The sequence below is a fragment of the Caretta caretta genome, chromosome 1, assembly GCF_965140235.1.
Source record: "Caretta caretta isolate rCarCar2 chromosome 1, rCarCar1.hap1, whole genome shotgun sequence".
NCBI lineage: Eukaryota > Metazoa > Chordata > Testudines > Cheloniidae > Caretta > Caretta caretta.
The window spans coordinates 343,341,154-343,354,071 of record NC_134206.1 but is presented as its reverse complement, the minus strand read 5'-3'; the positions used below and the strand labels follow the sequence as shown (position 1 = coordinate 343,354,071).

General features: G+C 42.6%; 1 protein-coding gene across 4 annotated transcripts; it reads left to right on the top strand.

The window, feature by feature from the left end:
* Positions 1-39: 39 nt before the first annotated feature.
* On the top strand, positions 40-12,226 carry ATP5F1C (ATP synthase F1 subunit gamma). 4 transcript variants are annotated; one of them, XM_048836646.2, is made up of 10 exons: positions 40-181; positions 1,652-1,686; positions 4,916-5,047; positions 5,699-5,903; positions 7,362-7,505; positions 8,027-8,091; positions 8,426-8,581; positions 10,233-10,329; positions 11,293-11,330; positions 12,074-12,226. In XM_048836646.2, the coding sequence occupies exons 1-9, from the start codon at positions 138-140 to the stop codon at positions 11,297-11,299; spliced, it is 885 nt and encodes a 294-aa protein (XP_048692603.1). In that variant the 5' UTR covers positions 40-137; the 3' UTR covers positions 11,300-11,330; positions 12,074-12,226. The 4 variants fall into 4 exon arrangements, with proteins under 4 accessions (XP_048692603.1, XP_048692604.1, XP_048692605.1 ...); XM_048836649.2 differs by having other exon boundaries at positions 80-181; positions 4,854-5,047; XM_048836647.2 differs by lacking the exon at positions 11,293-11,330.
* The last annotated feature ends 692 nt before the right edge of the window (positions 12,227-12,918 follow it).

The following is a 12,918-nucleotide window of genomic DNA, read 5'->3' as shown; positions in this document are numbered from 1 at the left end:
CGACCCCGGAACGCCTTCCGCCGGCCGGCCACGAGGACGCCCTTCGCCCCGCCCCTGTCGGTCGCGGCGCCTGCGCCGTGCGGAGGCGCTGACCTTCAGCCGGGCGGCAGCAGCCAGCAGCGGGGAGCGGCGTCGCCATGTTCTCCCGAGGCGCCGCGGTCCTGATCTGCCAGCCGCAATGGTAACGGGTGCCGGGGCGCGAGCCGGGTCTACGGGTGCCGGGGGGGAGCGGCACCGCGGGGCTGAGAGGCGGCGAGGGAGGCGCGGCGGCGGCGGCCCAGGGAGCATCGGGCCTGGGGACGAGCGGAGGGCGGCCGGGAGGCGGTGGGGGGCTGAGGATAAGGGGGGAGGGGTCCGTCTGGGGGGGGGTGCAGCTGCAGCGGGCGGGGCTGGCCCCGGGCTAGGGGGGCACCCGAACGCCCCAGTACCTGGCTCTTGCTCGGTCAGCGAACAGGGCAGGCAGGGCTGCACCAGGAGTGGCCCAGCTCCGGCCCCCGGGAGCTCCCCTGGCTCCTTTCCCCCCAGCGCAGTCACCTCCAGGGGAGCTGGAGTATCGGGGCGATGCACTGAGCCTCGGTCAGGCCCGGCCCCGCTGCTGGGGATTGATCGGGGACAGGAGCAATGCGCAAGGTTAAGGGGAGGGGTTCGCAGGGCTGTTCCGGAAAGCTTGGGGGGGCTGCTCCGATAAGGAGGATTTCACCGTAATGTAGCTTGAATGAAGGATCGCTTATCTGGACGTTGCTGCTGCCTTAACCTACCAGTGCACTGCCCCAAAGATCATGCATACTTGATAGATGAAATGCAGATTAAGGAAGGTGCGGAGAGGGAATGCTAAGTCTAGTCCAATTTGTCTGACATTTTATTTTAGATGGTTTTTCTTTTAAATTGTAATGTGAAATTATATGCATTAAATTACAGGTCTATCAGGTGAAGCATGTGAGCGGGTGGACAGTTAGTGGTGGGAGGTCAGCTGAAAGAAGTGAGTTTTTAGGAGCGGGGGGGGGGGTTTAAATTTTAGGGTTAGATGAACAATGCCTGGCAACAAAGAGAAAAGCTAACCTTGTATCTTGTAGGTGACAGATACTGCGAACATCACAGTGATCTTGTCAGATACTGAAGGGAGATACCATCTAGTTACTCATTAATTTATCATAGATGCCCTTGTATCTTTTGAAGTTATGGATGTCGGTTTACTCATTTTTCTGAGATTTCCTCCCCTGCTCTACCCCGTTTATAGGATAGTATCGGGGGTAGCCTTGTTAGTCTGTGTCCACAGAAGCCACAAGGAGTCCAGTGGCACCTTAAAGACTAACAGATTTATTTGGGCATAAGCTTTTGTGGGTAAAAACCCTCTTCTTCAGGATAGTGGGTACTATGCAATGCTTTAAGATACATTTAATCAGCATTCCATAGCAATAAAGTATTAAACAAAGATGTGCTCTGCATGGGAAGAAAAGAAAAAGAGAAGATATGAATAAGGTGCAGGATATGAATCCACATAGAATGAAGTGTGTTTTCTGTAGTAGCTTCATTAAGAAGCAACAACCCACTTTTACATTGGTAAATACAATTCTCTCATCTCTGGAAGATGGGAAACTGTGGTGACTTGTTGGAGTAGCACTTAACACACAATGTTTCTGTTAATTTTCAGGGGCCAAGTCAGGAATATGGCCACTTTAAAGGACAGTAAGTACTTCTGATTTGTTTATAATATGGTAGGAGATGGGAGGAATGGGATGTGTTGCAGAGGAGCATTCTTAAAATGCAATATTAACTCAAACTGTAACGGTCTCAGTTCAGTAAATTGATTATGAAAGAAAATGTCTGTTTTTAAATTAAAAAATGTGGACTTTGAGGTTTTGAAGTTGTGTTGGTCAGGAGACCAGCTCTGCCCGATGGGAGACTCGGTGATAAATTGTCTAAAATGACAGTCATAAGAGGGTCTTCCCAGTCCTGTGTTTGCAGAAGGTACTTAAACAGAAAATCTCCATTAATGGCAACTATTGGTGGTGTGGGTAGACCAGAATAAGGGTATGTAACTGAAATTTAAAAAGGCAACTGCATGAGTAGTTTTGAACTAAATATAAGAAATAAGTTATTTTTCATATGCATATTTACAAAAACCAAGGACTTTGAGAGAAGGCTGCTGTGCCTGCTTTTAACTTTATTCTATTTTCCAAACCTTAATATTGTAGTTCCTCATTTTAGTCATTTAGTGCTGAGCTTCTTTTTGAAAATGGCAAAACTAGCATCATAATAATATTGGGACTAAGTGGCACAATGCATTAATAAACTCATACTCCAACCCTCCAAATAAGCAAGGTTTAAATGTAGACTTGATAAACAAGGGTAAATTGGTTTCAGCCACGACCTGATTCTGGAAGATCAGCGCTCCTTGTAATCACAAAATCAGTTGCTGGCTGATCTGTGTTTGGGAGAATAACCCGGCAGCCACTGATTAAATTGTAAAGAGAAGCTGCTTACCCTGTGACCATTTCTATTCAGTGCTGTCAGCTTCTCGTTTTCATAAGCATGAATTTACCCATAATTTATCAGTCTTCCTTCAAAAAAGACATCATTCAATAAAAGGTAAATGTTTTTTAAGGAAACTGATTTGTTTTAAAGCCATTGTTAAGTTAAAAGCGTAACTTCAAAAAAATCCCTGCTGACGTTTTTGCTTATTAAAACAATTTTAAAAATCGAATTTACTTTTTGCTATGTTTCTTTTAGTAGACTTTGTGTATTTCTCTCACTTTGGACAATAAAAACAAACCTGTCAGCTTTACTTGTTTCTAGTCTTATCAGATCGCTCTTTTAGGTTTTCATGCACTTGTAAAGTGTTCCAATCTCCATCACAAATACTGCAGGGGAATTTAGTTAGTCTTTATCTTTTTGAAATCCTTTTCCATTTCTTTCTGTTGGTTTATTTATTCATAGTAACATTTCTAAAAGTCCTGCCTTGTATAAAAATATGCCTGCTTTGCCAAAATCTAAACTTGGGACCAAATTTGACCGGACTGTGTGTCTTTAAAATATTGAGCTGCATTTACTACAGGGAATAGGCATGATGACTTGAGAGGTGCATTCATGAAAAAGGTAGAGACAGAAGGGGAAATGTAAGGCCTACATAAATATCGAGCTTTAGCTTAAACCCTGGCTGCATCAGTCTCTGTTTTTGGAGATATGAAAAATTTCTCCTCTGTAGAAAGAGTCTGTTTTTCAGGTAAATGCACTATAGCAGTGGTTCCCAAACTTGTTCCGCCTCTTGTGCAGGGAAAGCCCCTGGCAGTTTCTTTACCTGCCGCGTCCGCAGGTTCGGCTGATCGCGGCTCCCAGTGACCGTGGTTTGCTGCTCCAGGCCAATGGGAGCTGCGAGAAGCGGCGCGGTCCGTGGGACATACTGGCCGCCGCTTCCAGAAGCTCCCATTGGCCTGGAGCAGCGAACTGTGGCCGCTGGGAGCTGCGATCGGCCGGAGCTGCGGATGCGGCAGGTAAACCAACTGGCCCGGCCCACCAGGGGCTTTCCCCGCACAAGTGGCGGAACAAGTTTGGGTACCACTGCACTACAAGGTTAGTGCCATACACGTGTATTTAGGAACATACGAATACCCATACTGGGTGAGACCAATGGTTCATCTAGCCCAGTGGCCGGTGCCGGATGCTTAAGAGGGAATGAAAGAACAAGGCAATCTTCAAGTGATCCATCCCCAGTCATCCAGTCCCAGCATCTGGCACTCAGAGGTTTAGGGATACCCAAAGCATGGGGTTGCATCCCTGACCATCTTGGCTAATAGCTATTATGGACCTAGTCTCCATGAACTTATGTAATTCTTTTTTAAATCCAGCTATAGTTTTGGCCTTCACAACATCCTCTGGCAATGAGTTCCACTGGTTGACTGTGTGTTGTGTGAAGAAGTACTTCCTTTTGTTTTTTTTTATACCTGCTGCCTATTAATTTGATTGGGTGACCCTAGTTCTTGTGTTATATGAAGAAGTAAATAACACTTCCTTATTCACTTTCTTCACCCCATTGATGATTTTATAGACCTCTCTCATACCCACCCTTACACTCCTCTTTTCCATGCTGCGTAGTCCCACTCTTTTTAATCTCTCATGTGGAAGCTGTTTCATACCCCTAATCATTTTTTTGCCCTTCTCTGCCCCTTTTCATTTCTAATGTATCTTTTTTTTTTTTGAGATGGGGTGACCAAAACTGAATGCAGTATTCAAGGTGTGAGCGTACCATGGATTTATATAGTGGCATTATGATATTTTCGGTTTTATTATCTATCCCTCTCCTAATGGTTCCTAACATTCTGTTAGCTTTTTTGACTGCCTCTGCACATTGAGCGGATGTTTTCAGAGAACTATTCATAACGACTCCAAGATCTTTCTTGAGTTGTAACAGCTAATTTAGATGCCATTGTTTTTAGGTGTAGTTGGGATTATGTTTTCCCCCAATATACATTACTTTGCATTTATCAACATTGAATTTCATCTGCTGTTTTGTTTCCCAGTCACCTAGTTTTGAGAGATCCCTTTGTAACTCTTCACAATCTGCTTTGGACTGAACTATCTTGAGTAATTTTGCATTTGCAAACTTTGCCTCTTCACTGTTTACTCCTTTTTCCAGATTATTTATGAATATGTTGAACATCATTGGACCTGGTACAGATCCTTGAGGGACACTGCTATTTATCTCTCTCTGTTCTGAAAACTGACCATCTATTCCATTTATAGCAAAAAGTGGAGCTCACATTCTGTCTAGATTACTGCTCTTATTGTTTTGCTAGTTTAAATGTAATCTGATTTGATTTTTTTTATGTTGTCCCCTCTCTCTCTCTCTCTTATAGAAGCTGATTAATTTGTGACTGCTAGAAACTTTAGCCCAATTTTAACCCTCAAATGCTTGTAGTTACCAGGCGTTTAAAGTCTATCAAGAACATCCAGAAAATTACAAAGTCCATGAAGATGGTTGCTGCAGCGAAGTATGCCAGAGCCGAGAGGGAACTGAAACCAGCTAGAGTGTATGGAGTGGGAGCCTTGGGTAAGGGAAATTCTGTGTGGAATCTGACATCAGAATAGAGGGGGAGAATTTCAATAAGACTTGTGCTCCTAAATCCCCTATGTGCTTATCAAACTTTCTGAGGGAGACTTTCAAAAGGAGAATCCATATCTTGGAGATGATGTGAACTTCAAATATTTTTAAATTCATTTTCTGTTAGCTTCCCTTAAATATTACGTCCTACCTTTTAAAATCTTTTTAGAAAACATAAGGGAATTTCTGCTCCCTTTCTATGTTTATAATGGTCTTTTGGGTTAGCTTGGAAACAACACCTAATAATTTGGGGCCCACTTCCTCTCTTGTCCTTTTTCTGCATTCCTGTCTGCCTGTTTGGTACATCTTCAGTTTAAATTTTGCTTTTACTGGTAAACATGCTATTGCAAAGCGTGGGGAAGAGCATGCACCTGAGCCACCTTTAGAATGATGTACAAGACTAATGCGTCAACACAACAGTGAAACTGAAAGTATCTTAATTATATCATTAATAGGCAGACAAAAATGTGTATGGGGTCCCTTTAGAAATGGTTCTAGTCAGAATAGGTGATATTATTTTTAGTCAATGTCAAAATGTCTCTTAAGAGATTGCTAGATATGAATACACTTTTCCTACTCTCTCTTTTCTTCTTCCCCCAGCTCTCTATGAGAAAGCAGAAATTAAGGTCCCCGAAGACAAGAAGAAACACCTCATTATTGGTGTGTCCTCTGATCGTGGTCTCTGTGGTGCTATCCATACCTCTGTTGCTAAAGCCATGAAAACTGAAATTAGCACCCTCTCAGATGCGGGGAAAGAGGTCATGGTGGTTGGAGTGGGTGACAAATTAAGAGGCCTGCTTCAAAGGTAATCTTTGAGTAGTAATGCTTTAAATCAGTGGTCTCCAACCTTTTTATGCCCAAGATCACTTTTTGAATTTAAGGGCAACTCAGGATCTACCCCGCCCCGCTTACTCCATTCCTCCCATCCCCCCAAGTCGCTCGCTGTGCCCCACCCTCACTCACTTTCACCAGGCTGGGGCAGAGGGTTAAGGTTCAGTCCCAGGGTATGGACTCTGGACTGGGGCTGAGGCATTCACAGTGTGGGAGAGGGCACTGGGCTGGGGCAGGGGGTTGGGGTGCAGGAGGGGGTGAGGGGTGCAAGCTCTGGGAGGGAGTAGGGGTGCAGGAGGGGGCTCCGGGCTGGGGCAGAGTGCTGCGGTGCAGGGGGGTTGTGGGCTGATGGCTCTGGAAGGGGGTTCAGGGCTGGGCAGGGGTTCAGGATGCAGGAAGGGGTATGGGGTGCTGGCTCCAGGAGCAGGCTCGGGGCTGGGGGTTGGGGTGCGGGCTCCCACTGGGGGCCACTTACCTTGGGCGGCTCCCGGTCGGTGGCACAGTGGGGCTAAGGCAGGCTCCCTGCCTGCCTCGGCCCCACTCAGGCACATCGGCACCTCCTCCCCATCACAAGCCGGGCCACCCTGCCATCCAGTAGTGCACTGTGTGGCTATGCCGCTCCCGGAAGGGGCCAACGCACCCCTGCGGCTCCTGGTGGGGACACATGACTCTGCTCGCTGCCCCGCTCTGCAGGCACCGCCCCGGACCTCCCATTGGCCACAGTTCCCCGTTCCCAACCAATGGAGCTGCGGGGGTGGTGCTTGCAGGCAGGAGCAGTGCGCAGAGACCTCTTCCCTCCCTCCCCCGTGCGAGCCTATGGGGGTGTGCTGGCCACTTCAGGTTGCAGCATGGGGCTGCTGTGTTGCTGCGGCTGAAGATCGTGATCGACTGGGAGAGTCTCCAGGATCAACCAGTCGATCACGATCGATGGTTTGGTGACAACTGCTTTAAATTTCTATACTAGAAACTTCAGGTTATCCTTTAATAAACAGCCTGGAATGCGTAGGCTAATGTATTTTAAAATGGCTATGAAAAAAATCAAGTTTCTGTAAAACAAATTCCTGCAATTATGCTGAAGTTCTTTTTGCTGAATTGTGTTCTATGTTAATTGTTGCACTGTATTGAACTATGTTGGAATGAATGTGATTGCTGACTAGACTCTCGCTATTGTAAAAGTTAGAGGTACGTCTCATGAAGCTATTCCAGTGAGCAAAACTTTAAATAACTAAAAATTCCTTTCACCTAGGCCCCGATCCAGAAAAGCACTGATGCTTAACCTTAAGCACACCAGTAGTCCCATTTAAAGTCAGTGGGTCTACTTGTGTGCTTAAAGTTAAGCATTGGCTTAAGTGTTTACCTAAATCAAGGCCTATAATTGGGTTCTACAACAGCACATTGGCTCGGTTTTTACACAGGCTTGGTTTTATTTTAGGACACACAATAAACATTTCCTGGTGACATTCAAAGAAGTGGGAAGAAAACCTCCCAGCTTTGGAGATGCTTCATTGATTGCCTCAGAGCTGCTAAACTCTGGATACGAATTTGATGAAGGATCTGTCATCTACAATCGATTCAGGCAAGAGAAACTGAGACTGGTCTTCAAATGTCTTTCATTTGTTTTAAGAGTGTACAGAAAGTAGTGGAATGGAATGTTTTATGTAGACTCATACAATATATGGAAGTGGAATTATGTTGGTCCAGTGAAATCATCTGAAAAACATGGGATCTTACATGCGCTTTTTTTTTTTTTTTTTTTTTTTGGTTTAAAAAGGTCAAGATTTCTAACAATCATAATACATGGGTAAGCTTAGATGTGCTTTAACAATTACTGGAAAGCACATACCTGCCAAGAGCTATATTCTGTGTTCTGTTCTTTATTCCTGTTATAGTCGATGGTTTTACAACAAAAGTAGTACAAGAAGTGCACGGTTCTCAGTTGTTTGAGGTGTCAGCTGTTCACAACAGCACCACAGAACGCTAATCTCAGGTTTTGGAAAACGAAAGTGTTTTTCACCAATTTTTAGATTAGGATTACAGTGGAGACTTCTTTTTTACAGTAATAAATAAAGATCTTTAAAAATCATTTGTCTCATGTAGGTCTGTCATCTCCTACAAGACAGATGAAAAACCTTTCTACTCTCTTGATGCAGTTGCTGGTGCTGGTAAGTAGTAAAATTAACTATGCAGTCCAATTCAGTGAATAAAACTCTTTTAAAAGACCATGTCTTTCATGGTCTGTCAGTTAGTTGTCATAACACAAACAGGCAAATGTAAGCAAAACAGGGTTACGTACTGAAATGTCTTGCAACGTCTACCACATTAACATTAGTTTGGGATTTGGCCTCTGTTGACAGGGACTTGATTTTGCTTGTTTTATGTCAAACAAGAAGTTGTTAAAATTTTGATGTCAGTTTGAGCAAGGTTGGGTGCTAGGAAGCAAAAGCACGTCGGTAGTTTTTGTTGTTTTTTAATCTCCACTCTTACCTATTCCTACAGAAAGCATTAGTATCTATGATGATATTGATGCTGATGTGCTGCGAAACTACCAGGAGTTTATATTAGCAAACATCCTCTTCTACTCTCTGAAGGAATCCACCACCAGCGAGCAGAGTGCCAGAATGACTGCTATGGACAACGCTAGCAAAAATGCTTGTAAGAATATTCTTGGGGGTGTCTAGCAGGATTAAGCAGAAGTTCACCATCTTTCTTGTACATTTTTAGTGTTCGCTGTTCTAGCCCATACCCCTGCTGTTCATGTCCCACAATCCTAGTTGCTGTCTCTTCAGCCAATACAGCCCTTCTACACACACCAGCCTTACTCAGTGCCTAAGAAAAGGGGGGCCGCTGTTCAGTTACATCATATTCTTGGTACCCAGTTCTCCTGATATGAAAAGCAAGAGGCTCTGGCTAGAAGTGGAATGCAGGATTCCTATGTAACAGTGAAAAGTACTGGGCTGGCCCTGTGACTACCATGAGTACTTCACGCTTTTTCAGTGTCTATTGATTTGAGATTTCGAAAAGCTCCGTAAACTTTTATTTAAGCCTCTCAAACCCATTGAAATTACTGTTGCCTCAATTATGTAGATGGGGAAACTGAAGCAAATTTTTAAATATCTTACCCAAGGTCGCACAGCAGGTTGGTGGACAAGCAATCGAATTTAGGAGTTGAATCAATTTTTTTTCCTCCTCTGGCCACAGCCACCAAATTTTTGGACTAAGGTACTGCAGTGTGGCAAAGGGGATGGAACTTGAAGCCAAAGGTACTTTTTGGATGACTTGATTTAAAAAAACCCCAAAATGCTAACTAAAATATTCAGGTAAATATTATTTGATTAGCTATAATTTAGACCCAAAACGTAAGTGTTTTTGTGTGTGTGTGTAAAACAAAATGGTTTTGCACAGCCTAAGATCAAGAGCATCTATCCTTTTTTCTTTTTTTTTAAATTGAAGGGGAAATTACTGTTTAAATCCAAACATCTCCCTTTCAGTGTTTGCAGCCCAAACATTTCGTCATTATGATGGTGCATCAATCAGAAATGACTCCTGTGTCCATGTTTATTGTCTAAACTTAGTGCAAAGCAAAAAGTGAGCAATTGCCGCCAATGAGGGAAAGCAAATTGCTTTCAGTTTTAGTACTTAGAGATAAGGATGTTTTTAAATATGCAGTCACGTTGTGTGGAGAATAGCACAATGAATTCAGAAAGCTCCTATTATGTGAGGGAGTGGGGAACAGGAGTTTGGGTACATTTCCTTGCTGGCCTCCTTCCCTCAACACATGAGGAAGGTCCCTCTCCAGCTCCAAGAAGGAATTAATGGGAGACCAGGTAGATTCCCAATTGGATATTTCTGCTGGTCAGAACAGTGGTAACTTGCTTATACAACTGCAGCTTTTCCCTTTGAGAAGATGTTTCAGTGTAGCTGCCCGTGGTGGAGCACATTGCAGCACAGCTACGGGAGACTTAACAGCAAGTAGTGAGGTCTCATACGGTAAATACTTGATTGCTTTAACAAATTACACCACATTGCATTCGCTAGTTTGAGGTATTATAATTAAAGCCGACCTTCAGCTGACAAAATAAGTTACCAGAATACATCTTGGCATGTAGTACCCTTTATTTTTCCGTTCCTTGGTGGTTAACAATATTTAGTAAATTGCAATGGGTCACCCAGTTGGTGGTGGTGTGATTTTAACCATGTTGTACTGTGTTCTGCTCAAATAATCAGAAGGAAGTGTATCTAATTTTTTCCATTTCCAGATTCAACCATCTAAATTTCAATTTTTTTAAAACATTTTTATTTGTAGCTGAGATTATTGACAAATTGACCTTGACATTCAACCGTACCCGTCAAGCTGTCATCACCAAGGAGCTTATTGAGATCATTTCTGGTGCTGCTGCTCTGTAAGTATGTGTAAATGTGCAACAAGGCTTTTTACTCAGATCGTTTTAATGTTCAAATGGCCTGCTGTTTACATTGTATTAATAGGTAGGGTGGAGGAACAGCTGTTCTAAAACTAAAGGAAAAAATGATGCATTGATACTTGAAGCGTTCTTTATTCTGCTTTAATAAATTCCAATGACTGGTATGATGCTTAAAGCCTGCATTCAGCTCAAATTTTGCCTCAACAACTGCTGGCAGGTGGAGAAGCTTCTGTAGCCATGAAGCTGCATCATGTTCATGGAAAGTGGCTCTTTTCGCTGCCCCTCCCCACCCATGTCTTCCCCATTCTATAGATGTAATTACCTGGGCCTTTTTTCATCCACCCTTGGCTCAAACAGCCCCAAATCTCTCTCTGTGGTGTAGTGTAGATTCTTGTTTTTGGGGGGCTTAATAGCAGATTGGCCTTTCTTCTGTATAGATCAGCCTGCTATGTAGATTAGAAGGTGAGGGATAACTTCTGTTGGATGGAACTTTAGCTTGTTGAATGTAAATGTGCATTTTAATTAAATAAAACAAGTTTAGATCTTGTGTGTTTTGCTGACAAATACCAAACTTTGCCACTCTGCTAGGAACTGCAGAACACTGTGCACTATGGGTGATAAGAGGTGGTTGTGCTTAAACCCATATAATTGGTTTACTTGCCCAGAATTAATTTATATTGCATCTAATCAGCAGATTAGACTTCTGTTCTAATTAAAGATATAAATCAATGCATTCATAACTAATGTGTGTACAGAAATGGCAGAAAACAGCATGTGCCACAACTGCGTGTGTGCGCGTTTTTAATGAGCTTTTTATTTTGTATTTAATTTGGCTACTCAGTGACCCATTCTTGGTTAAATCACAAGAATAACTTTGCCTTAGTTTGCATGAGTTGCTTCTTAACCTGCTTGTTCTGTTTTTTCCCATAACAACATTACCAGGGGATAATCGGAATGCAAGTTTCAGCCAAAGTCAAGAGGTAAAGTGATGAAGTAGAAACTAGATTCTTCCAAAAAATGGTTCAGCACTGCTGATCCTGAAGCAGTTAAATGAGAAATATGTCTGAATTGCAACATTGAAATCTGAATTTTAAATGCCCTCTTCTCCTAAACCTTTGGAGCAATCGTTTGGGGAGTGACTGGCATGGGCCCATCTGTAATTTGAGCGTAGATAGCATCTTGTCAACAGTGGTACCATGGAAAATTGTTTTTAAACATCAGTATTGCTCTACACTGCCACTTATATAACAGGCTTATAATATTGTGCCTTATGGTTCTAGAGAGCTTTAATGTGCGGGGAAAGGGAAGGAATTAAAAGTAGTCCATACTTCACACAATGTATACAAGTCCACAAATACTCAGCCCCTATTTATGGTTTAATCCAATATCCTTGAGCCACTGAACTCTCTTAAATAATCATTCGTTTTAAACGTTATAGCACCATAAGCATACACAACATTTTACAAAGACACAGACAAGACACTGTCCTACCCCCTGAAGAATTTACAGTAGTTAAAATGCAGGAGTGCAGAGGTTGGTATTAAAAGGATCATGAAAGAAGTGGGTTTAAAGAGGAATTAGGAGGACAGAGGGCATTTGAAGTGAGAAAACTGTTCAAAGCTTGTGGAGCTGCATGAAAAGACAGTGGAGATAATTTAATATGCACACTTAAAGATACTCTTGATATATGTGTAAACTTTAAATATTTCTTGTATTTTTATAGGTAAAGAAATGAGGAGCTATTCTAGAGAGTTGGTTTAACCTGCTTATATCCATATTGATAAAACTGTTTGTCCATCATTCTGTGAAGAATTCATGGTGAAAACCTGAAAATATTTGTAAATTATCTTACAATAAACCACCTACATGAAACAAATATTCTTGTTTTTTCATGTGTGAATATCTAGATCAAAGAGAATCACTTACTTTTTGAAAACAGCTGTTTACTGCTTTTAATCTGTTTATGGTGTACATAGTGTGTAGGTAGGTTTTCCTTAGAGAAGTACAGGAAATATTATTCAGGGCTTGTCTACACTTACCGGGGGATCCACGAGCAGTGATCGATGTATTGGTGGTTGATTTAGTGGGTCTGGTGAAGAGAAAGAGTGTCTCCCGTCAACATCGTGTAGTGTGGACGCCGCAGTAAGTAGATCTAAGCTACGTTGATTTGAGTTACACTATTCACATAACTCAAATTGCGTAGCTTAGATCGAATTTCCGCTCTAGTTTAGCCAAGGCCTCAGAGAACAAATTGTCTGTATAATCTGGCATTCACAGCGAATATTCAATGCCTCATTGAAAGAGACATGTTTCAAAAGAAGGTGTAAAACCCATGTAATGCATCTGTTCACTAGCCTGGTGCTGTAAGAGAACATGCAATTCACTTTGCATCATATGCTACAAAATTTTGGGTTTTGTTCTTTTTCCAGTAAGGTGCATAACCGATACTGTCCTTTGCATCTTATATTCTAAAACAGTTATGAGTGGCAGATGTATTATCTCAGTGGTGGTTTTTTAATTACTTTAAAATACTGTCTTGAGCTATGTATTTCTACATTTGATTAGTCA